The sequence below is a fragment of the Lacerta agilis genome, chromosome 3 (genome assembly GCF_009819535.1).
Source record: "Lacerta agilis isolate rLacAgi1 chromosome 3, rLacAgi1.pri, whole genome shotgun sequence".
Classification (NCBI taxonomy): Eukaryota; Metazoa; Chordata; class Lepidosauria; order Squamata; family Lacertidae; genus Lacerta; species Lacerta agilis.
The window spans coordinates 48421872-48447769 of NC_046314.1; the positions used below are offsets into that span (position 1 = coordinate 48421872).

The 25898-nt window shown below is 39.0% G+C and overlaps 2 protein-coding genes across 12 annotated transcripts in view; one reads left to right on the forward strand and one right to left on the reverse strand.

The window, feature by feature from the left end:
* Positions 1 to 16339, forward strand: part of ARMC2 (armadillo repeat containing 2) — a 56914-nt gene extending 40575 nt beyond the window's left edge. For all 4 annotated transcript variants that reach the window (XM_033143557.1, XM_033143559.1, XM_033143558.1 and 1 more), the window contains 10 exons: positions 407 to 509; positions 1233 to 1453; positions 5093 to 5238; positions 7130 to 7229; positions 10961 to 11273; positions 12528 to 12650; positions 13856 to 13969; positions 14532 to 14664; positions 14819 to 14979; positions 16017 to 16339. In XM_033143557.1, the coding sequence (XP_032999448.1) occupies positions 407 to 509; positions 1233 to 1453; positions 5093 to 5238; positions 7130 to 7229; positions 10961 to 11273; positions 12528 to 12650; positions 13856 to 13969; positions 14532 to 14664; positions 14819 to 14979; positions 16017 to 16141 (1539 nt within the window). In that variant the 3' untranslated portion in view covers positions 16142 to 16339. The remainder of the gene's footprint in view (positions 1 to 406; positions 510 to 1232; positions 1454 to 5092; positions 5239 to 7129; positions 7230 to 10960; positions 11274 to 12527; positions 12651 to 13855; positions 13970 to 14531; positions 14665 to 14818; positions 14980 to 16016) is intronic.
* A 792-nt stretch (positions 16340 to 17131) lies between these two features.
* Positions 17132 to 25898, reverse strand: part of SESN1 (sestrin 1) — a 44710-nt gene continuing 35943 nt past the window's right edge. For 7 of the 8 annotated variants that reach the window (XM_033143561.1, XM_033143563.1, XM_033143568.1 and 4 more), the window contains 7 exons: positions 24979 to 25161; positions 23978 to 24217; positions 21949 to 22096; positions 20087 to 20199; positions 19674 to 19864; positions 18797 to 18941; positions 17132 to 18138 (listed from right to left, as the gene is read on the reverse strand). In XM_033143561.1, coding sequence (XP_032999452.1) covers positions 18052 to 18138; positions 18797 to 18941; positions 19674 to 19864; positions 20087 to 20199; positions 21949 to 22096; positions 23978 to 24217; positions 24979 to 25161 — 1107 coding nt within the window. In that variant the 3' untranslated portion in view covers positions 17132 to 18051. The remainder of the gene's footprint in view (positions 18139 to 18796; positions 18942 to 19673; positions 19865 to 20086; positions 20200 to 21948; positions 22097 to 23977; positions 24218 to 24978; positions 25162 to 25898) is intronic. The other variant, XM_033143562.1, reaches the window with a different exon arrangement.

Genomic DNA, 25898 nt, shown 5'->3' on the forward strand with positions numbered 1-25898 from the left:
TATTACCCATGAAATGTTAAAGTCTCATTGAAATCAGTGGGAACATTAAGCTCATGCTTAAATCTCTCACACCAAAAACAGTGGAACTTAAAAATAGCATAAATGGTTTGAAATGTGCCCTTTATTTTGTGTTATGCCTGATTAAATTTTTGTGTAGCATTTCATGCATGCTTTCCATATCTTCTCACTAATGACCAGTGAGCCTGAGAACTCTGTGATTAATTATGCCAGATAGCCAGTTATGATGTAACAACCCCAGCTTCCCAAACCATAGTTTAAGATTTTTGGGAACCCATCAAGCCCTTCCTTTACTTTTTTGAGACACTGATCCTGTCTTATTTAAAACAGATTTTTCCATCAAGTATTTGATTGCACTGATGTTGCTTTTTTCCTGTTTTATTTGCAGCTGAAAGTAAGTGGAAAGAATCTGCTTAATGTCTGCAAACTGGTATTTAAAATAAGCAGAAATGAAAAAAATGATTCCATCATTCAACATGACCAAATATTGGGTACGTAACATAGAAATTCTACCATGGCTGTAACCGTGTTTTACAGAGAAAATACACATTTAATTTGTTGGGGAAATGGAGCAGTCTATAAATGAAGCATGAATGCAGACATGATTTCCAGGCTGCATTTTGATTTTAGGTTCCCCCCCCCCCCCGCAAGCATAAACCACTCTGAATTTCCCACACTATTCAGTATCCAGGTATGTCTGCCTTTGATACTTCAAGGATGGAGGAAAATTTTTATTTTAACCTTTTGAACTCAAATAAACCACAACTGAGCACCAGAAAAAAATGTAAACTCACATCTATATTCATCCAGCCAGCCAGCCTGCAATCTTGAAGGTAGTGAATGTATTTGATCCCAGAAAGTAATCAGTAACATAAAGAGATGATGCCTCATTTTGATTGCTTAAAATCTTGCATACGTACACTCTAAAATTGGGTGGTGGTAGCTTGTGTGAATCAGAGCTCTGCTCACCCAATCTCCCTCCAGCCAGTTTACCTGACACTGTAGCCCCTCATCCTTTTTAGAACAGGGTTGTTGTTTTTTTGGGAGGGGGGGTACAGCAGGCTGCCTTGGGAAGGAGGAGGTGGGGAATTTCCCTTGAGCAAATATCTGGGCACTCCCACTGAAGTGGATGCCACCAATTGATCACTCTTGATCACTTCAAGGTAAGAGGCAATAAGCATTGTTCAGATTAGCATTCACAATTTTCTCCATAGATTCTCTGCTAGAAGTTCTGAGAGCTGAAGACTTGCAAGCAACTACTGAGGCCTTTCTCTATTGTATGGGTGCTATAAAATTCATTTCTGGAAATTCAAAGCTCATTAATGAGATGGTCAGCAAGGGAACTGTTGAAATACTGTTGAAACTAATGAAGCAGATCAATGAAATTAATGAAAATGATGCTCGGTTTTCCAGTTCAGGACACCTCTTGGTTCAGGTCAGTTAAACTTGTATTCAACCAGATAAGATTTGGGGCCAGTCTTGAGACTTTGCATAAAATATAAAACAATGAGAGGGAGAAAACAGGTATGTATATATGTATGTATAACAGTTGGAGCTTTACAAGTTATGGTAAAGAATGGGAAATACAGGGTGAAAACAAAAAAATAATAAAGATAGCAATTTATATATTCCTATATAAGAATATATATAATTTATATATTCCTATATAATACATATATTCCTATATATGATCGCCAAAGAATTGATGCTTTTGAATTATGGTGCTGGAGGAGACTCTTGAGAGTCCCATGGACTGCAAGAAGATCAAACCTATCCATTCTTAAAGAATCAGCCCTGAGTGCTCACTAGAAGGACAGATCCTGAAGTTGAGGCTCCAGTACTTTGGCTACCTCATGAGAAGAGAAGACTCCCTAGAAAAGACCCTGATGTTGGGAAAGATGGAGGGCACAAGGAGAAGGGGACGACAGAGGATGAGATGGTTGGACAGTGTTCTCGAAGCTACTAACACGAGTTTGGCCAAACTGCGAGAGGCAGTGAAGGATAGGTGTGCCTGGCGTGCTCTGGTCCGTGGGGTCACGAAGAGTCGGACACGACTGAACAACAACAAATATAAGCGACACACAATTATCTTTTTGAAACGCTTTTGACTTTGCCCCTTAGATATTTTGATTTCTAATGGTTATCATTTGTTAATACAAAACATCAACTTTATTTTATTTAGAGCTTCCTTATATCAAAAGGAAAGCATTACCAATCACTGCTGTTGTTTAAACACTTGTTTAAATCCATTCAAATCTTGTTCAAGTGTAGTGCAAATTTATCTTCTCTGACTAGCTCATGTTGCCTAGATGAATTTGTTTAGAGTTGCCATACCCCTTATTTCAACATACTTACTAATCTCTTGAATCTTAGTCTCTGGTATTATTTCCTGTACTTTATATATACAATTCTAGCTGCTGTGATCACTTGAAAAAGAAGAGATAATGAAGTATTACTCATACAAAGATTCCCTTTACAAATAATGAAGCTATGTAAAAATAAAAGTATTCTGGAAGCCAAAACATTCTGCCACATAAATAACAAAAGCTCTATTTTGTTAAATATAGTAACGTGTTTTATTTTAGTGATTAACGAAACCCTAAAAGGGATCCAGAGCAAGCTTATAGGAAGTGCTGTTTGATGCTCTTACAATTATCTATCTCACCTATTATGCACACAAACAATATGGTGGTGTTGGACTGTAGTGTATAGAGTCTATAATCATGGGGTCACTATAAGAAAATAGTAGTACTTCAGCAGGGGAAGGCCAAAAAAAAGTTTAATTCTTGTGACAACTTTCTATGCTTTTGGCAAGTTAGGGGAAAAGTGATAAATGAATGGAATCAAATGTCTTTATGCCCTATTCTATTATTTAAGAGGCAAAAGCAAGCTAGCAGAGAGGCAATTTTCAGAGGAGATTATAAAAGAGATAGAGAATCAGTGAAGCAAAGAAATGCAAGATAGATGTTCCATATAGCAGCAGTTGCTGATGAAAAAGCTCTTGTTCCAGTATGGATGATGATGAAACATGGAAATTGGAGTTTGACTATTGACAAGAGTAGAGGGGACATGCAGATCACTTTGCAAAGGGCATTTATGTCAGTCTAGCAGTAGAAAACAGTGGGAGTCATTGGTAGAGTTCTCATCGAAGCAACCCCACTTTTTGCTTGTATTGTGCTTTGTAGAAAGTTTACAGTTTTGAGGAATTTTAATGTTGAATTAACCAAGATTACCATTACTATTGTGCTCATCGCTCTGTAGAATTAAAGAGGAGATGTAACTCCAAGAGAACAATATTGTTGATATAACTGACAACTTAGCAGAGCCAGAGCCAATACAGAAAAGAGCAACTAAAACAATGAAAGCATTGGCGCGTGTTCTCTACAAGGCAAGGCTGAAGTATTGGGAGTTTTCTATTTTTGGAAAAGATAACTATATGAGAAAGGATTATAACTTTATGAATGGGATGGAGAAAGTGCATAGAGTTTTTATCCTTTTCTCTTCATATTAGGATCATGTAATGAAATCAGTTGGCAGCATATTCAGAACAGTCAAAAGGAAGTATGTCATCACACAGCATATAATTAGTGTGTAGAATTCACTGCTGAAATTATTGCCAGCCAGGATTGTTTTCTTCCATGGAAGGAAGTATACCTCTGAATACCAGATTCTTGAAGGGTTGTTGACTTCATGGTCTGCTTGCGAGCTTCCAGAAAACAAAAGTTGCTCTGTTAAAAGGGCAAGCTCCCTTTAACTAGCTGCCACTGTTCCAGAGCAACCCCAACTTGCCTTCCTTCATATCTCAGTTCACATTTTGTTAAAGCTGGATTATTTTTGTTCAGTGGGTTAGCTATTCATAGAGTAGCAAATGAAGACATCCAAAATGTAGAAAGCTTAAAAAAAACCAAAGCTACTGTTCACTACCACCTGTCCCACTATTGGCAATCTTGTCCTTACTGGCTTTACCAGTTGTTTGTATGTAGAGTCTTCTTTTTGAATGTTCTGAAGTACATGAAAGGCAAAATGTAAAAAGTCAACATTTAAACAGCATTAACATGTGGAGCCAAAAATTTAAATAGCCGTAGCTCTCAGTCACTGACAAACCAGAGGCGTGCCTAAAAAGAAAACACTTAAATTGCCTTCTGAATGGGATTTGTGCAGTGAACTCTGATTTGTGGATGCTATGTTGAAAAAAGCTTAACTGCTGGTAGAAACCAGTCTCTTGTTTCTGATGGTGCAGCACACACTATAAGACCTCATGCTTCCTACTTCATGGCATAGCAAAGTACATGTGTAAGAAGCCAAATTGTCAAATACAGTGGTACCTCTGGATACGAATGCTTCTGGTTGCGCATGTGTCTGGTTACGAGCTGTGCTAACCCAGAAGTAGTTGCTCCTGGATGCGAACTTTGCCCCTGAATGCGAGTGGTAATCGCGCGCCAGAGGCACGCTTTTGCTAATGGCGCCTCATGTTAAAACACTGTCCTGTACTTCTAATCCACAAAGTTGGTTCAGGAGGATACTGAAAATGAAGGTGCTGAAAGTGGCAGAATTTGTACTCCTTCTGTCTATCTCCTGGTGAAGGTAAATCTTGGCCTCAACCCTTGGTCAGAAGCTACATTGAAATGGGTTTAGGAAATTTGGTTTCATCCAGGAGTGTCTGTCATGGTTTGCTCTAGTATTTTGGCTTAAAAAAGGAAGGATCATCACATGCACATGCAGTAGTTCCCTGCCCAGTTGTGAAGAGATACTAGGTAAACAAGACAGGTCAAAACGCAGGAGGAGATGGATTCACTTGTATCCCAGGAAAGAACAACATACTGTCTGCTTTCAAAATAAAGATAGAAATGTGACTCATGCTGTCCTCTATCCTGTTTTTTTTTAATTATGTCTTTATCATTGCTTTGTATTCCAGAGTTTAAATAATCCATACTATTTCATACATGTCTGTAGAGTTTCTTAGAGCGGCCATCAGAGGAGGCTTAGGCTAGATCTAACCTTGTTAAATTTTCAAAAGTGTCTGCGACTCATAATAATGTGATGATTTATTCATGTTTAAATATATTTTCTCCAGCTCACTGCCACTTTGCGGAACTTGGTTGACTTGCCTCAGTCAAGGTGCAAGCTCCTGGACTCCGAAGGAATTCCAGAGCTTTGTCTGATGTTGGAGAAGCGTATGAATGACAAGGATGTCTGCACCAATGTGGCCAGAATATTCAGGTAAAGTCCTTTAAAGAAATACAGTACAATTTGTTTGTTTCCCATGGAGCAAATACTTGTAGCACCCACTTCTTTACCTCCACTCCCAGCTATGCTGGTTTATTTTCTGTCTGAAACACTACCATCTTTTGTATGTGTGCATACAATATTGTTGAAATATTGTTGTGGATATTGTTTTGAAGGGGAAATGTTCTACCTCATAGACTTAAGTCACATAAATGGACATAAACAGAAAGTCCTTAAGTACTGAAGTCAGCTTGTGTGCAGTTAGGGAATTTTACTCTGGACTTTGTGGTTTTTATGGTGCCCCTTTTCCCTTTAAATAGCAGTGTTTGTTATTTTGCTTACTTCATAACATGGTAAGCTAGCTCTCCGGTGTTTTGCTCATTTCGCTGAGTGGGGCCCTGACTCCAAAGTTCTGACCTGATGGCACCACTGCTTGCATTTGCCTTGCCTGAAATAGGACCGAGTTGCACACGCAGGCTGTACCTGCATTAAATTAAATATGTTTCCCCTCCTCAAGTCATATGACATTATTAACTAAATCTCTGTTTGGTCTCTCCTTTGTGCATGAGTCACCAGCATTGCTAAGCCCAAGAACCCCATGCAAAAACCATGAAAGGAGCTTCTGTAGGAATTAAGCTGAGAAGCAATTTCTTTGCACATACACATTCCTAGGTTCAATCCTTGGCATAATCAGTTAGGAAAGGATGTCCACAAATCAATGAAAGGCCTGTATCTCAAATTTCCCAGAGCAACTGTTAATGGGCTCTTCTACACCTCCTTTGCAAATCCACATTTTCCAAATTGTTTTGTACATTGTTTGTGCATTGTGGGGCCCTGACTACCACTGCTGTTATCACATCCCGTTGTGGCAGGACCACACCCCCTGCTCATTTGTTTCTTGGATCTAGTGTCATTTTGCTCATTTTGAAAATCCAACCCATGGACCCTTTTGTCAACAACCCATAAACCCGATTACACTCCTTTCTGTCACTGTTTCCAGCTGAAATAAGAAAAAACACATGCCCTGCTTCTCCCTGCCCCCCAGTATTTCTGTGACATCGTTTGATTACCTTTGCACTCTGCGTAAACATCACTTTTAGGTGTAGCAATGCAATTCAGTGATGCACACCACTATCTCACCCTATCGTCTCTACCAGTCAGTATAAAGCCTTTTCTTTCCCAGAACAGTTGTGATGGATGCTTCATCTGCTTCTGAACCTTCCCTTATTGAGGCTCCGAGGGGGCATGACAAGGAAGGGTTTTACATTGCAATCCTCTATGTGTCTATTCATAAATAGAACTGATTCCCAGATAAATGCATTTAGGTTCTTAAGAAAAGGAGGTAAGGGAGGGGGGCTGTGGGGGCCATGCTGCTGCTACTTCTCATTTGCCCACACTGAAGATCCATGTTATTTTGCACCTTTGAGGCATGTTGGCCTGGATGGGGAGGGGGGGGTGTTTGTGTGGAGAAGGAGGGAGGGAGGGAGGGAAAGAAAAGAGAGAGAGAGAGAGAGAGAGAGAGAGAGAGAGAGAGAGAGAGAGAGAATGGGGTAGGCAGCACCATAGCTGAAACCTTGGATTTAGCATTCTGTCTGGGTCCCAAGGAGGCAATGGTTTTCTTGTCTTCCATTTTAATTGGAGATCTCAGATTCAGCTTTTGATTGTCATTGCCCTATGCAATATAATTAGCTATTGATTCATAACGGCTCAGCTCCTCTGTTATATAATCCTTAACTTTACTGAATTGGACTAGAATCCTAGCCTATAAGTAAAAACACTGAAAAATATTTTAAAATGGAGCAAATGACTTGGCTTGGGCAAGAGCAGGGGACAACTGTAGGAAAAGTTACCCTACTGATGCATGTTATTATTTTTAAACATACAGCAAACTTTCTTCCTTCAATGACTGCTGTACAGCTTTGGCAGATTGCTCCAGATGTTACGTCTTATTTTTAGCCCTGCTAAACAAACACCCAAAGAAGCAGGTCAGTTTTTTCATCTCCTGCTTTTTATATTTTAATCCTCGGATGTGTCTGTGGTGTCGTATGTGTGTAAGCCCATATTCAGTGACCTACTTTCATGTGCATTTACAAGATAGAAATTTTAAACGGTTGACAGCATTTCTAAATAGTAAATTATTGAAATGGACTCAACTTAGATTAACAGTGGGGGGGGTGATATAAGGGACAGACAGTTGATTAACTCCCTTCTTCTTCTTAGCATACAGATGAGTCGTTTTTGGAGTGTTGGGGCAGGATTCAACTGAGTTGTTGCATAAACAGAACAACATCCGCTTGCGCAATGAGACTTTTCTCCTTTCTCCTTCCCTTGCTTGATCCTGTGACCCCCAAATATGCTCTGAAGGGTTGGGGGGAAACCTAGAACAGGTTTAAGGGGTGCATCGGGGGGGGGGAGTCTTGTTGAGCGAGCTCTCGCACACCCTTCTTAATTCTGCGTTGAATTCCCCACCCTTGACATTTCTTCTCATGGACTTCGCTATCAGAAATAAGAAACATAAGGCCTATGTGTTATATCAGCCAACCATTAATTCTGACCGCCATCCAGGCAGCAGAGGCACCACATTGTCTCAACCATGCCTACCTCACTGCCACAGCAACCCTCCCTTTCTCTGTTCATGTATTATGCAGTGTCAGCCAGACAGAGGTCAGGTGAGAGCTGCAGCTCCACCACGGCATCCGCTGCTGCCACCAAGCCTGCAAGAAAGTTGTCACACAGTAGCAGTGCTACAATGGCTGGGTGACAACAGTGCATGGCACCAAGCTTCAGTGTACTAGACATTTCACAAGCCTTACACTTGCTTACCCCTTGCTTTAAGTGCTAAGTAGTCTGACTCTGTTCATGCTTAAAAAGGGATCCCTGACCATTAGGTCCAGTCGTGTCTGACTCTGGGGTTGCGGCGCTCATCTCGCTTTATTGGCTGAGGGAGCTGGCGTACAGCTTCCGGGTCATGTGGCCAGCATGACTATGCCACTTCTGGCGAACCAGAGCAGCGCACGGAAACGCCATTTACCTTCCCGCCGGTGAGGTACCTATTTATCTACTTGCACTTTGATGTGCTTTCAAACTGCTAGGTTGGCAGGAGCAGGGACCGAACAATGGGAGCTCACCCCGCCGTGGGGATTCGAACCGCCGACCTTCTGATCGGCAAGCTCTAGGCTCTGTGGTTTAACCGACAGCGCCACCCACATCCCATATGTATTTGTAGGTAAATTCCATTGAAAACAGGCCTTCCAAGAGGGAATGTGTTTAAAAGCAGGAAGCCGCCCCATGATAATTAAGATAATATAAAATTCCCTTTGTTATCTCACAAATCTGTGGGAAATGATGAGGAGATAAAAATTGTTATTTTGTAATAAGAATTTCAAAAAATGTTTCACCCGAATACTTTGGCCTTTTATGCCTGGATGACTTTGCTTTTTAGGAAGGCGGGCAATTGGCCAACATCTCAGAAGACTAGAGTAGCAGAGGCTAATGACCTTTCTTCACAGTGACAAGAAGTTATAGTGCGTGTCCCAAGAATCTTTGTTCCAGGGTCTGTTCTTTAACATGTTAAGCACATGAAAAGGGTATGACCAGTGATACCAAAATGATGCATGAACACCTAAATAGTGATTTAAGCCCCACTGACTTTTTAAGCCCCACTGACAAATAGCTTTGTTTTAAGCCCCACTGACTTCAGTTGAATATATGTGCTTGAGGTCAAAGCCTCCCACCTTTTAAATCTTCAGTATGGATTACTTTACTTTTAAAGTGAGAAGTTTTTAATCCTTAAAGAGATGTGGGTTTACTCAAATCTATACCAATTCCCCAGGGGATTTCTGTGGTGACTGAGCCAAAACCAGCCACCATGGGTCACTCTTTCTCCTTGGTAATGTCACCGGTACTAGGCTGGGCTGTTTTAGACTGAATAATTCTTACTTAGAATGAAGTTATCTGAAATTATTGGGACTTAGTTGAAGGGAAATAAATTTAGAACAAAAATGTAATAATTTTAGTTTTAGGATACTAATAGAGATATAAAGAAATTATGTGCTCTACTACATAAGGATAATAGTTTCTGTATTTTGGACCAAGTCTCAACAAATCTGCCCTCCCAGCTCATGCTGTTGTTAATGCTCATCTGTTTAAGATTTAATGACTGACAGCTATTGCGTTTCATGCTTCAGGAGTAACTTTCTTCCATTAAAGTTCAATTCTTCTTTACTAAACCCGAAACATAGATTTTAAAATTATGGAATTTCCAATCAAATCAGAGTGATTAGGCTCATTGGAGAATTCATGACACCAACCAATGGACTATTGAAGATAAATGACTTTGAAGATTAGAATTTACACCTGATGAAATACTTATGAGTAGCTCTGCATGTCTTATAGCCACCTCCCACAGGGAATAGAGATATGCGAGACTTGTTTTCTGTGGGCTGACTAGTGCATGGTTTATTTTTCTTGTGCAAAAAAGTGTCAGAATTCTGAAACCTTCCATCACTTCCTCTAGTCTGTACTATAGTATCCTGAAATTTACACTACTAATGCAATGCCAGACTTATTTTAGTAATTTTCTGTGAGCCCACAATCTCACAGTAGAAATCCCACCCTATCACACCCTTTTATTTATGTCTTTCCATAGCCTAGAATGTTACGTAGAAAATAAGTATTCTGGTATAACAAACTGCATAACAGCATGGACCCGATGTATGCAACAGCACTCTGTCTAGTGGTAATACCATTGGTAGAAGAGTATATTCAGTCTCAGACCGCCAGCCTATTGAACTATCTTTAAATCTGTCGATCCATGGTCTTATTTGTGGTGGTGGTGTTTTGTTTCTTACTGTGTAAGATCCCATGACAAGCCTGCTGGATTATACCAGTGGCCCATCTCACAATGGCGAATCAGATGCCTATGGGAAGCGTGCAAGCTGGAGATGAGTGCTTCAGCTCTCTCCCTGTAGTTCCCTGCAACTGGGAAATCCAGCCAGATGGGTGGGGTATAAATAAATAATAATAATAATAATAATAATAATAATAATAATAATAATAATAATAATAATAGTCAGAAGAAGCATCATGCCTCCGACAGTGGAGGTGGAACATAGCCATTGTGGCTCATAGCTGTTGATAGCCTTGCCGTACTGTGCTAGCTGTCCTGAGAACATAAATTGTGTGAAGGTGTGAGATATAAATTGATTATATCTAGCTGATAATTCTAATTAATGACTGGACAGCCCTGTTTCCAGACTGCTGTATTTTAACAAAACGAGAAAGTCAAAAATATTTTAAGTTTGTTCTCCTGATTCATTAGTAGTTTGGTAACTAATGAAGAAAGGTATTCCTGCATTCACATACAATTAACACGCTGCCATGTAAGTTCTCTGGGTGGCTTATGGGGATTAAAATAAACAAAACTAATAAAACAATAAAATACAGCTAATACAGTACCACCATAAAATAAAAACACTTTAAAACAGAAATATATGGACTATAACACATTCTATTTTTAAAATATCACAAGGCATTCTTGGCTTCTATTAGGATTTGACATGAGACAGAAGAGAGGTAATTTTATGTGTTGTGTTTTTCATTTTAAAATACTGCACAGTAGATATTAACTGAAGTAAAGATGACCATTTTCTTCTTGCAAACCATTATCTACCGCTTTTACTTACAGCAGGGTTGTTTACATCTTCTTTAATTCCAGGATTTAGTCATCCGTATCATTTTTATTCTTGGAAATTTAACAGCAAAGAACAACCGGGCCCGGGAACAGTTTTTTGAGGTGCAAGGAAGCATTAATACCCTGATAGCACTAATCCAGGCTAATTGTGAAGCTGATTCAAATAGTAAACTGCTGAAAGGTGATGGTGATGTAAAAAATCTCAAGCATCCGTCTGAAGCAGAAGATGTGCTCATCAAACTTGTAAGAGTGGTTGCCAATTTGTCCATCCATCCCACTGTAGGCACAAGTCTGGCAACAAACCATCACATTGTGACATTACTTATTACGGTACTAGGTAAGAACTACTTTCCCCCCAATATCATCTATAGAGGAGGAAACACTTTTCCTTAAGGTTCCCATAGTGAAATAACTTAAATCCTGCTAAAGTGATGAAATTGGTTGATTAATGATACTATAATACTCGCTGCATCTCCAAGATTTCCCTAGTATTTTTCCAGTCATCCCCCAAACCATATTCACCATCATCTTCCTTTATCTGCAAGCTTGTCTGCTGTTCCAACTGCTGTATACCAGCCATCCCCTATTCGATCTCCTATAAACCATTGTGCATGTCATTTCTCTCCCTGATATTTCCTATATTAAGTTCAACATCTCAAAACTGAACCTCTTCACACCACCCTGTACCCTCTAGCCAGTTCCAGCTCCCACCCTCAGAAACTCAGGCACCTTTGCTGATTTAGCCCATTGAGAAAACAAAGCAAGCCATCCATGCTTATTTTCTTCTTTCTGCTGCAAAAACAATACTGAAACCAGAGGGAAGATGGTGTGTTTTCTAGTTATATGACCATGAAGCCTTAAGCCACTGGGACCAAGTTCCTTTTCGCATTTCAACAGAGCTTACTACTAGGTCAGTGTGACTTAGAATTTCACCAGGTTTTTCTATAGTGCAGTGTGGAGAATAGTGGCGGGCATACATCATAAATGCATAATACTTAATGTTTGTATAGCACACTCAAGCATTCAGAGTTCTTCACACATACATTCAGTTTGTAATCCTTACAACATCCCTCTAAGCCTCTAAGGGTAAAGTGATATTATCTCCCATATTGCAGATGGGATGGTTGAGGTACAGAGAGAGTTGCTTGATTAAGACTACCTAATTAGTTGATTTATTCTGTCCTTTGGGCCAGTATGCTACACCAACAGACTGGTATCAATGGGAAGCAGGATTGCTGGGGTTGTATTCTGTGATGATGCACTCAGCTTTGATGGATATAAATTTGAGAGCCCATATAAGTAAGGTCTGGCACTGACATGTCTTGAAAGCCTCTCTCCTCTCACTTGCAAATTTTCACAAGTCTTGCTGCATATTGCTTCTTAAAATAGCAGTGTGAAGGACTTACATTTTAGCAAGGAGAATGGGCACATATGAACACCTCATGGAAAAACCAGACATGATCACAGTGCACTTTTGGAATGGCCCAAAGCTTTCTTTGGAATGTTGTGAACAACAGTCAGTGAAGTTGTGAAGTGTCAAAATGTTAAGTGTCTTGAAAAAACACATGTCTTTTTTTCTCCAAATCACTAGAAAACAAATCAGTTGATGAATGTGAGGAGCTGGTTATTAATACCACAGCAACAATCAGCAATTTATCTTTCTACCAAGTGAAGAATTCTGTAATCCAGGAGAAGAAATTATATATTGCAGAGTGTAAGGATTTTTTATTTATTTAAAAAGATTAGTATATCATATTTCTGTTATTATAATGATATATCCCTCACAGTATTGAGCAACAGTGAGAAATAGCACTGAAATAAGATATCTACTTTCTCAGTTTTGCTTGGTAAAGCTGATCTCATTTGATAATCCTTGTGGATGTAATGATGAATATGAAATTAGCTCAGTTTGCAAACTGGTTAGGCTGGAGAACAGCAGGTTAATTTCTTAACTGAATTGTTTCATCTGTGTTCTGCTGTTGCAACTTTGCTCAGGCCCAAGGTAGCTCATGAGTGTAGATCTAAACTCAATTATGGTTAAAAACTATGATATCAAATTTAAAGCTCAAGTATTAGGCTCAAAAACATTAAATGAGAAGACATTAACAGGAGTCTACACATATTGCAAGACTAGAAACTGAGTATTTCCTTGGATTTATTATACACTAGGTAGTTTTTTTGGAGTTGTAGTTACAGAAGTAGAAATTATTTTAGAATACCGAAAACTCAGTGAGTGATACTGAGGGGGGAACTGAGGAAGAGGAAAGCTGGAGTAAGAAGACCATAACAATAGGCCAAATGTTAAATGTATCTATTTTGCTTCATCCTGGTTTTGTACATATGTCTTTTAAAATAAGATAAAAAATAAAGGGGAAACTGTGATGTCTGATCAAGAGATGGTTTCAGTGAGCATCTCCTGAGGGCAGATGTTATCATTGGACCCTGTAATATGCTACACCACAATGTAGGTGTGAACTTTGGATTCGTAATATCTTAGCAAGCAGCATGTCAGAGAAGACAAAGTTAACTTTCTTGTCCAGAGGCCTAACAATTTGTTTTAAGGTACATCCAAGCTGGTAGTTTTTGTGTGTGGTTAAATATGAAGGAGGGCAGAAATTGTCATGCTCAAGGCATAACTTCTACAGAGCAAACTGCATGCCCTAGCAGTTGGTATTTCAGTTATTGCTGGCTTACCAAGTGTAACCAAAATGTGCTTGTCTAGTCACACATCAATATTTTCATATGACAGAGATTCATATGAAATTCATAGTTTTGTTTCCAGCAGACTCTCTGGGCATTCAGCTTTCCTACTTCCACTTCTCTACGTTGTAAATTTGCTTCAATCATTTAACTGTGTTGCAAAAGTGACCAATTTCTTGAACTATGCTAAGTGCATCTTTTCTGCTTCTGTACTAACAGTGCTTTTAAAGCTATTAATGAGCAGTAATATGGATGGAATTCTGGAGGCCATTCGAGTCTTTGGTAATCTTTCACAATGCCATGAAATCTGTGACTTCATCATACAGCGAAAGGGTGAGTTTCTGTCCCATTAGACCAAATAAATAACAGTTACATGACAATATGTTGCCTATTCAAGTATCGAGTGCTAAAAGCCATCTACACCAGACCTTGGAATTCAGAGATTCTCATTATACCAGGGCAGGTAATGTTGGGCAGATACATCATAATAGCTCTCCATGGCTAGGGCCACTCTGAAATCATAGCAGATAAACCATCAAAAAGGCAGAGGTTGCAAGAATTGGAGGGAAGTTCAAGGACACCTATGGTCCATCGTGTTGTTGAGCATGTAGCTAATGATAAAAGCAAAGATGTTAACAGTCTGAGCTGTTGGTAAAGCACATCTTATTTTAGTTGTTATAATAAAGAAGTTTAATGATTCAGCTTTGTAGTGCTCATTGTTTAGCATTGGATGCTGGGAGTGAGAGAGTGGTATTACAGCAGTGCACCAGATAAATTCATAGGTTGTTTGGGTTCTTCAAACTCTCAACACACATTTGTTTCATTGTTAACACTGTGAAAATTCTTAAAGACAAATTTGTTCTCTGAAATAGTTCTTTCTTGCCGTGCTGTGTAGTGTACAAGTTCATGATCGCTTTGCTCGATACCAAACACCAGGATGTCTGCTTTTCAGCCTGTGGAGTTCTCCTCAATCTTACAGTGGATAAAAGCAGGCGTAGTATACTGAATGAAGAAGGAGGAATTAAAAAGTGAGTTCAGAAAACTAGTGGGAGTTGGAGGGTTAAGTGAGCTTTTACTGGCGTTTATGTTGGGGAGGGGAGAAAAATCCAGGTTTAAGGACAGCCACAGAAAAGGCAGTGCTGACAAAAGTGTTAAACTATTTTTACTCCATTATTACAACAGGTTGATTGATTGTTTGAGAGACTTTGGGCCTACAGACTGGCAGCTGGCTTGTTTGATATGTAAAACTTTGTGGAACTACAGTGAGAATGTTAGCATGGCTAAGGCTTGCTTTGAAGATGACGAATCAAACACTTTGCTCGTTATCCTTGCATCATTTTTAGGTAAGCTGTAAAAGCCAATCTCATCACCCTTCCTTAACAAGTAGAATGAAAATATAGAAACTACTCACTCAGGCAGCCGTATTCTGAATACTATGTATAGTGCTGGTTACCCCCTTGCAAGAAGAGGTTGGACACCTTCCCTAGACAGGGTGTTTGCCAGTAAGAACCAAAAAACCTTCCTTAACTGCTCTGAAGGATGCTGAGGGAGGAGAGGAATTCCTCTTTGTGCAAGTGGGAAACCACAATTGGATATCACCCATATTGTCTTCAATTTGCGGGGAGGTAAGGCAGAGGTATGACAGAATTTAATAAAGTCATTAATGGAATGGAATATATTTTTCTTCCTCTTAGGTAATACTAGAATTTAGTGTTAATGCCATGAAAGTGACTGGTAGTAGTTTCAAAACAAATGAAAGCACTTCACAAAATGCACACTTACCTTATGGCAGCAAATGCCATAAATAATGGTAATGGCCACAGGCATAGATTGCCTAAAATCCATTGGGGGGGTATTTTTGTCAATAGCTATGAGCTATAATATTGGTAGTACCTTCATGTTTGGAGGAAGCATGTCTCCGAATACCAACTGTGGTGAGGAGCAAAACATAGGGGAGGGCTGTTGCCTTCAGGCCTGTCTTGAGAGCTGTCCAGAAGCAGTCAGCTGTGGGCCGTGATGCTGTACTAAATAGCGTCTTTGTCTAATCCATCAGGGCTCCAATGTTTTACTTCTACTTCTGATAATTGTAATTCTATTGTGTTGAATCCAACTAAGCCATATTTACTGAAAAACTACCTCTTGTTCAAATGGCAGTATGGCAGCTGTGTGAAATTATCTATGCAGTGTTCTATCTAGACCAGGATCAACACTCACTGCTGTCACATGTACAAGGTGGATTTTTAAGAAGACATTGGCACTATTTTTCTCTGTCTTACTCGTGTTTACTAGAAGGAAAACTAACATGTTCTGTGAAGAGACCATAATTTAAATGCGTTGTTCTGTTTCATATTGACTGATAATGTCATTCTTCTTGCTGCAGATGAAGAATTAGCCCTGGATTACAATTTTGACGATTTAAGAGATTATCACAAACTTTACTGGGAAACAGAGTTCAAACCTGTGGCGCAGAAGCTTCTCCAGAGGATTCAAAACTGCAACTTTTGAATTCCTTATTTTAAGGTGGGTGCTGAGGGATACTCCAGTGGCAGTTTATGCAAGGTTGTTGCACTCAAAGTGCTTTGACAGAAAGTGGCTTTAGGTAATTTTTCTTTTGTATTAGCATGTATGTTCATTGTATGATACCTTTTCTTAAATTTCCAGTGGCATTTGGGGATGTAAAAATAAACAATCTTCAGCATCTGGTTTGTGTGTAGAAAATCAGCATTAAGAGGTTTTTTAAAAAGATAAATACATATAGCTCAAATTAGACATTGCCCCCCTCTCCTATATTTCATAAAATTGTTTTTTAGATAATGGAGTGTTCTCATACTAAGACATTGCCCGGAGAGAAACTGATTTTATCTTGGAAATTTTATATGACTTGATATAAGCAATATAGTGGTGGAAAATCTCTACATTATACAGAACAGACACATGCCCAAATAACCTGTATAGGAGATTTTGCATCATTAGCTCCTATTTGGTTTAATGCAAAACTACTATATTCTAACCTCCTGCTTTTTAGATAACATTCATATAATGAGAAAAAATTACTCTTCCTCTGATGCTTTAAAAAAAGGACCGCATCTGTTTTAAAACTGAAACTAAACAACCTGCAGCAGTGCAAAGAGGCAAGCATCAGCTTTATACAATATCCTTGAAGAATTGACATCATCTTTGGATGTTGTTATTATAGTCTCTGCTAAACAAGGTCTAATGTGAAAGTTAGTAGACTTCAATTGCTTTATACAGCAATTAGTAGCCTAAGCCAATTTAGGAACCACACATTCGTTCTATGATTTTTTTGATCAGCATAAACCTTGTATTTTATTTTTTTACTAGAGGAAATAGCAGATGCTTCCTGTTAAACTGTCAAGGGTTGCATTTTAGTTTTTTGTTCTTTCCCTTCAAACACAAATAGACAGCAGTGCAGGGCCAGATATCGCACTCACTACTGTATACTAGTTAATGCTAGTTAAAATAAAATGCCTGAAATAAGAACAGAACAAAAATTGTTTTATTTAAACAATTCAGTAATACTGACAGATTTTTTAGCAGTTCATGCTGCTCATACAAAAGTATCCATATATTTTCCAGTAACAGCTGTAGGTGAACTTAAGGGTTTTATTGTTATGCTATTTTCCTGCTTGACTACATAAGCTAAGTGATGGACCATAGGCATGGGTAAGCAAATGTATTGAGAGGCTGCCTGATAGTCTGAATTAACTTTCCCACACCTTAGATAACAATAATAGGAGAATGTTTGTCCTTGTTACCAAGCATTTAGCATTTCACATAGTTGCAGTCTTAAGCAGCTTCAAAAATTCTTGCTCCTTTTCACACTGTTGATTTAGCCACACAACCACTGTGAACAAGTCCAGTAACATTTTTTTAAAGCTAAACAACAGCTAGACACTCCTGTTACAATCAAAACTGTTAGTGTGAAAACAGTTTCTTTAATAACCATATAAGGCTCAGATTTCATTTGTAGCTTAATTGGAATTGCTAGTCTCTTCATTTCACTAGCAAGTACAGCAGCATCAAAACGTTTCCTTTAAAAAATATCAATTATTCTTATATCAAAAGCAGAAGTCTTTTTAAATTCTCCTTGTGCCCCAGATTTTGTTATCTACTTGCAACAATACAAGATTTGCGTAATTAACTACTTGGCTCCCACAAATCATGGTTTCCTGTGCTATCAAGAGCAGGCTGTAAGTGATCAAGCAGCCTCTCTTAACAATTTTGTCCACCAAGCCCAGTAGCGATATTCCACCAAGGAAGGAGCTGAAACTAAAAGAAAGTTATGGCACAATCGATCTCATGGCTTTTAGCCACCACTGGTTCCGAAGCTCGGTTGCATCTCCTAGTAGGCAGCACCTGCTGCATCTTCCAACCTAGTTAGCCAGGCAAACATTTCAGGTCATGTAGCGAGTAATGGCTCTCAGAGCATACAGCAGTTCAGCCTGCATCCGCGCTTCTATGAGAAGCAAATTGACATGAACCTTTAAAGAAGAGAAGAAACATAGCTGAGTTTCAAGTATGTCTCCTATCCAGAGTATTGTTGTCAAGCATGAAGGATTTCTGTGATTAAATGTTTCACTGGTCAACTCATTAGGCTGTGAACCCAGTAGCAGTGGCAGGGTGGCTACTGGCCCTGGATCTGTAAAGAGTGCATGTTTCTCCATCTGACAGCCATGGTCACTGTTTGAAAGTATTAAAATGAATCAACAGAAAAAATATTAACCACTAGAATCCTGTGTACAGAAGACAGGCAAGTGGGAAATAGTGTCCAATAACATGCTCACTGTGTGATAAGGTTGGCCAATGTAAAATGAAGGCACTCTGTAGAGCCTGTCCTGGGATCCAAAAACATACTATGTAGGTGCAGTAGGCAGAGGCCTACCTTAATGAGGTCTTTGATTAAGCTTGCTGCAATGATGTGAACCAACATCATTATAATCCTTATTCTCTCATACTATGAATGTAAAAATACAAACACTGCTTATTTGAAAAAAGTATACAAGTTTGTAATAAATGGGAGATTGCAGCTCCCGTGATTCTATGTAGATTTAAACAAAATATATTGGCCTCATTATCTGACCGTCAAGCGACATTATTGCTCAATATAGCAAAGTCAAAATATATGCTTGAAGAACATACCTTCTCAGAGTGTTTGAACTGTCTCCAAAAGCTATCATACATTCTGTTTGTGGTCTTCTCAGGAGCACACACCACAGTTTTGATGTAAATTTTAAAACTGCGGTCCAGTAGCTGGTTAATTTCACCATAGTCATAGTCATCATATCTGTTTGGAATTAAGGGGAAAAACTTTTATCTCTCCCAAAACAAACATTTTTGTCATTACAGTACAATCAATCATACTAGCTACTTGACAGGAATAGGTGTTTCTGTGGATCTCCAACCACAGCCCCATGAGAGTAGCCTTCTGAATACTTTCTCCTCTTCTCTCCAGTTGAACAACTTCCCTTCTCCAGTGCTTTTCTTTGCTTCCCACAGCTCTGGAAGATTACTTCCTTTGTGCGAAGCAGCACTATCACATGGTACTTACAGTCCTACAGGTTTCTTCTGCCTTTCTCTATCCTGCAGATCACTGCTTCCCATGCCCCTACCCACAAATAATTCCAGTTCCTTGATTTCTTCAGGCCATGAACCTGAGAGTAGTAGAAAACCCTATTCCATACTGGCATTTAATTTAATTTAATTTAATTTAATTTAATTTAATTTAATTTAATTTAATTTCAAATTAAGGAAATTACATTCCAAGCCACTAGGCTGTTTGCTCTGACCTAGAACTCCTGATTAGGAGTTACTAAGAGCCACCACTTTCTCCTCTTGCTTATCCAATTAATGTATCCATGACTGCTTCAGCTTGGGACAACATAATTTTGATGTAAGTTTTGCAAAGTATTCTTTACAGGTTATGTATACTAAACTCAGAATGTCAACAATGTCTACCATAACAAACAAGTGCACAGCGTTACCATAAAGCTGCCCATATACAGATAACAGGACCAACCTTATTCCAAACATACAATGGATATAATTCCAGATTGCCCGCCTGAGCATTGAGGTATCCACATCTTTATGCATGGCCATTGTGTTGTAAGTCAGGTTGTATGCAATCTGAAACTTCTCATCTATCAACTGCCCCACATCTGGATAGAGACGATTTACCAATGAATAGCCATGGTCTTCCCATGAATAGTCCTTAAAAACAAATTCAGTACATGAGTGGAAGTTCCCAAGAAACATGCCATTGTATTACACACACAGTTTTAAACTAAGCTTGCAAATGGATTTGAAATGGCTTAAGGAAACACTATCTTATATTCTTAGGATAATAGTAAAGCCCTACAATGAGCTTAGTGTATAAATACTAATTATGCAGCGCACTCTTCCAAGTTTTGCTACTTGCAACCTAAGTCCTACCTGAACATGGAACGTAGGTACTTGCATTCCATGTCTGGAGAAATCTTTATAGCCATAGCTAGTATCCTCAAAGTGGCGAGACACATCTCTTGTTGGCACAGATTCTTCATCTTCTGTTAAAAATGTAACAAAACATTGCAAAACTTAACACAGAAAGCCCTGGCGCAAATGGCTACAATTTAAAAATTGTACCCCATTGGTCTAGAAAAGGTTTTTCAAACTAAATACACATGAAATGGATTAAAATTGATAATTTATTAGACAAAACCTTTTTAAAAATGCAGCATTGAACCTATATGACAGAAGTAGAGAATATGTAGCCTTCCAGATGTTGTTCAGACTAGTCCCATCAGCCCCAGGCAGTGTGACTGATGGTCAATGTTGATGGAACTTGTAGTCAATATCAAATAGAGGGCCACCAGTTCCCTATCCCTCAGTTATGTGAAGTTCAAGGCCATAACTCTGTATTTTGTGTTTATTTGTTTATTTTTATGTTGCAAACCATGAAGGGCAGTATATAAATAAAATAAATAATATCCACATATTAATGCAAGTAGTGAGCATATAATTTCTCTACACAGCAGATGCAAAGTACAGATGCGTTTCTTATGCAACTATTTTCAAATGTGAAAATGGCCCTGGAGAAGAAACATCTGACTTGATGAACAGAAAAAAATACAGGGCCAGGAATTAGTAACAAGTCTCCTTGTTTCTGGTCTTAGCATTTCATGCTGTATGTATATTTCAAGCTCATCAGATGGGATTGAAACACATTGTTGCTTTAAGTTGAAAGCCAGTATTTTTAGGATTTCAGCCAAACTTTGGGATCACATGCAGCCCACCACTACACTAGTTTTTCACTGGATATGTCCTTGCATGCATGTGCTCTTGACATGACACTGCACTGACACAACAATACTAAACTTTCTTAGAATAAAAAATGAATGCTACTGAAAACCATGTCAACAACTAGCAACATCCTGCTTCTAGGTTTTTAAGGCAGTGGAAAGGAGGATATAAACAGAATTTAAGATTGGAGTAAAACCAAAGTATAGCAAAAGGAGGACATATTTAGTTTCAAGCACTATTTTGCCTGCGTATTTCCACCTAATCATGTATACATGTTAATGGCAAAAAGTTCCTAATATTTAATGCTTTCTCTTGTGTTGGTATGGCAACACTCCAGATACAGCCAGATACAGACTCACTCCCCATTGGGAGGCCATAAACTCCAGACTCATAGAAGTAACAAGTGTGGTCAGGTACATAAGATTAGCTGTAGTCTTGGTACAAGCAACAGTGTTGATGGAAACAAAGTACATACTCCCACACCCCATAATGCTCCAAAATAAAGTGCACAGCAACAGTGTTAGGTGCAAGTAGACTGCAGATCTGCTTGTTGCTGGGTTTGTATTTTCATTTTAATATACCTGGACTTTTTGTGTAGGTGCCTAACAAATGAAATAAATGACTCTAGGTGGCTGTTCCAAGTAGAAAAGGCCAGGGGCTCTCTTCTGCTGCTAGTGTGAGCTGACAGCCAGTGGGAAAAGGTCACCTTAATTAAGTAGTAGACACACTGGCATGCCAACACACACATCCCTTGGCAACATACCTTCCTACATGCGTAGGTTTTTGTCTTGGGCAACTACCCAGATGAACTGATTAACTTGTAATTAAGATTTTGAGTTATGAAGGAGATCAGTGTTTTTAATAAAGTCATTATCTATTCATGACAGTGGAAACTTGCTGTGATCTGGAATTGACAAAAGCATTTTACTATTTAACTTGATAGGCAACACTAAGACATGCACCACAAGCCAAGATGGTTTTTAAAGATATGTTGACTTTAACTATGTTCCCACCTGAGCAACACACCAACATGCTTTCTCTCTTTTCCTTCTCAAAACGAGTGGCCTTTTCTTCTTGACTGGCTTTAACATCATCTCTGCATTCCTGTAGTTGCTTCAGTTTTTCCATAAGTGCTTCTACTTCACAGAAAGGCTCGGTGGTCTTAAAAAAACAAAAAAACAATATTCTAATGCATTGGGATATTGTACTGAGAGTATGCAGTCACAGGTTAGTATAAGCATTATACAGTGGTACCCTGTGTTACGTACGTGATCCATTCTGGGTCGTGCCACGTAACCCGGGCGTACGTAACGCGAACGAACAACAAAAAAAGAAAAAACCCGGAAGTTCACAGGTTTTTGCACTTCTGCGCATGCGCAAAGTGCCCAGAACGGTTCTGCGTGCACCGTGGAGGACTTCCAGGTTGCAGAGGTGTGTAACTCGAACGTTCACAACATGGAGCATACGCAACACGAGGTATGGCTGTACTATGTTCCAGTTCTATGCCTCCCTACTTACTACCTTAAATTCAATGGTGCCCTCAGTTTCATGGATATTCTGTTTGCCTTTATTATGCAATGATGTAATGCAGAATTAACAGTTATAGCTGTTTTTGGACAGGGATACAGTGTTTGATGCATTAGTAGCTTCGACTGAAGTGCATCCTATTAAGTTTTGTCCAAAAGCTGCAGCTTGTGAAAAATGCTGTCCAAAGATCTAAAGTTCTTAGAAAATGCCTATTTCAAAAAAAAAGGTTGCACATTCTTCAAATGTTACTAACAAAAAACATAACAGCTACATTTAAAATTGGCATCACATACCTACAAGAAAAGTTAGTTGATATAACATCCAACATAAGTGACATAACATCCAATTTCTGACTATCACCTTGTTCTCAGGCTGTAGTTTGATGTAAAAGATGTTAGGAATAATTAAAACAAATGCTCTATTCCTCTTCCCCCATCTGCTAGTACATCACCCCCCATCCGCAAAAGATAGCAACATTACTGATTAAACATCTTACTTGTGAAATGTGATGCATTTTTTTATAACTGAAATTCATTAGGACTGCTTTTCACATTATTGTGTTGTTTAATAATAATAATAAATAATAATAATAATAATACACATACATACATACATACATACATACATACATACAAAGTGTATGTGCATTCTTGGGAGTTGGAATCTGCTTCATGGTAAGCCTGTTTCTCACCTTAGGAACCTTTTAATAATTCTCAGTGACACATTATTTTTGACAATGGCGAAAGTCACTAGACCAGCTAAAGCAGGGGTCAACAAGGTTTACCTTGCCTGGGCTGGTTCACTCCAGCGGAGATCCCTCCGTGGGCCATATCGCGCCTGTGATTTTCAGCATTGCGCAGACGCGATTTTCGGCACCGCGGAAGCAAGTCCCCACTGGTTTAGCGCAACACGCGGGGACTCACCGAGCGGGCAGCTCGTGGGCTGGTTAAATGACCCCCATGGGCCTTAGGTTGCCAACCCCTGAACTAAACCATCATATTAAATTAGTGAGGACTTGAACAATTTCAGTTCAATTTTGGGAAACTCAGATCAGCTGCACACCTCTCAGGGCAAATAAATTTCTTGAATTGACACCTGTATTTTCCATATCAAGTGTGTACATCAGGCATAGGCAAACTCAGCCCTCTAGACAACTCCCATCATCCCTGACCACTGGTCCTGTTAGCTAGGGATGATGGGAGTTGTAGTCCCAAAACATCTGAAGGGCCGAGTTTGCCTATGCCTGCTGTATGTTACCTACATCTAGGGACCTTGGTCTAACTGGGCTTCCCAGATGTTTGCTTCAGAAAATACAAATGCAGTTTCTATATTCATACAAGTACAAATACATTTGCTGCTTTGAAAAGTCACTGATTTGTGCCCCCACCCCCAATGAATAAAAAAGTGCTACTGGGATTTTTCATATACTTTCATTTACATATACTTCACTACCAGTGGAAATGCTGGAAAAAATGTTCATGCATGTAACTTCCTTAATATACGTGAAATACTTACAGCAATATTTACAGCTGGGCCCTGCGTCTCATACACACCATGATTTCCATTTGCAATATCACAAATGCAATAGCCACTGACAGAAGGCGGCCTGAACGTGTGACCACCATCACAGTGAATTTCTGGGTTGATTCCACAGCCAAACGTGAAGGACGCAAGCGAATGATAATGTGTAAGGAGAACTACAGCATGGATCAGTTCTGCCAGTGACCAGCTATGTTCTTCAGTCTTTAGAAGTTGCTTCAGGGGGAAAAAAGATTTACAAGTTCTCTTAGAAACTTTGCTTGTAGCTACCTCACAAATTTGATTATACAATAAGGCCACAGACGTTTCTAGCATGATACACACTCATGCTTTTATATCAGAATATAAATGCAGGGACTGAATATCCATAAACAAGATTTTCAGCTAGGTGAATACTTTATAGCTCTGCAACTTTATACATGATGTTGCTCTATTATCAAAGTTGAAGGTAGTTTAGATAATTTAGAAACAAAAATGTATGCTAGCTATGCTATGGGAGACCAAATAATCCTAAACACTAATTTCTAATTACTTTTTAAAGTATCTAAGGTCAGGTGTTCAGGGACAAATTAGTCACTGATACACTAAAATGATATTGTCTAGTATAATGAGAGCTAGTTAAAAATAATAATAACATGAATCACAGTTTAAGGATGGTGCCCATCCATCTGAGAGCTATATATCAAGACTTGGCAAGTACCTGCCCCCCCCCCCAAAAGCTAGCTGGTATCCCAGTAGTAAATAGAATTTCCAAGTAAGAATGTTTTTCAGCACAGACACTTAGCGCTTCTGTTTCTATGAAGATGATTTGAATGTTTTAGCATATTATGTCACAGCACGTGGCAGCAAATATTTAAAAAGGTATGGATTAAAATACTACAGATGCTTGAAAAGTTCTAAATCAAAAAATAAAAATATTAAGGGAGCTTACATATATAGTATTTATATGCAAACAAACAAACAAATAAAATACTCACTTCAATATGTTCTTTGGTAATGAGCCATGGTCTGTGTGCCAAGATTTTATTCAATTCACCCAAATTCTGCAGTTTTTGAGGTGCATTCTCTAGACCATTCAACCACTTAGGGTCTCCCCCAACATGAAGAAAGCAATTGACATGGACGTTAACCAAGTAGGAGCACTGGTGCCTAGCTGCAGCCTGGAGGAAAAACAAGGGCAAGAACTATCAAACTGAGAGATTCCCTGCAGGGAAGTTCCTTGCCTATCAATATGGATAATTACAGAGTATAGCTGTGCTCAAGAATGGGAAACAAAAAAAAAACCTATGCCTGTGTAGTAACGTTTATGTATTTTGTTTGCTTAGTGGTTTATTTCTGTATGTGCTTTGTATATGGCAAAAGCAGTACAACAGCAACTTTTATTTCTTTACCATATATAAATGTATTCACTTTATAAGCCAGTGTACTCAGAATCAAGTCCCACTGACTGGTTGCATCCGATGAAATTGTTCTTTCCACACAAATACTGTAAGCAACAGAACGTCTCCTCCCATATCTCCTTGCAACTCCCTCCCAATTTGCTCCAGAGGATTGGAGGACGCCTCCAGAATAGATTTACAAGGGGGCATGCGGGGGGAGGGGGTATAAGAGGAAGGGCTAATTCTCTTACACAAGAAGTCCTTGCACAAAAGGGCCACTTTGTTCCAGGTAAAATTATATAGGATTGCAGCCCATAATTTTAATTTAAATATATCAGAGATACTTTGTTTCTGCTATTTTAGTCTAGTTCCTCCAATCCCTTTTATACATGAAGGCTAGAGAAAACAGCTTGAACACTGTTTTAACAACAGCCATCATTAGATGTTTCCTCCCACAACTGTCATTCTCTTTGTTCGACAGATTTCCTGGAAAGCTACAGCAATAATACTAGAACCTC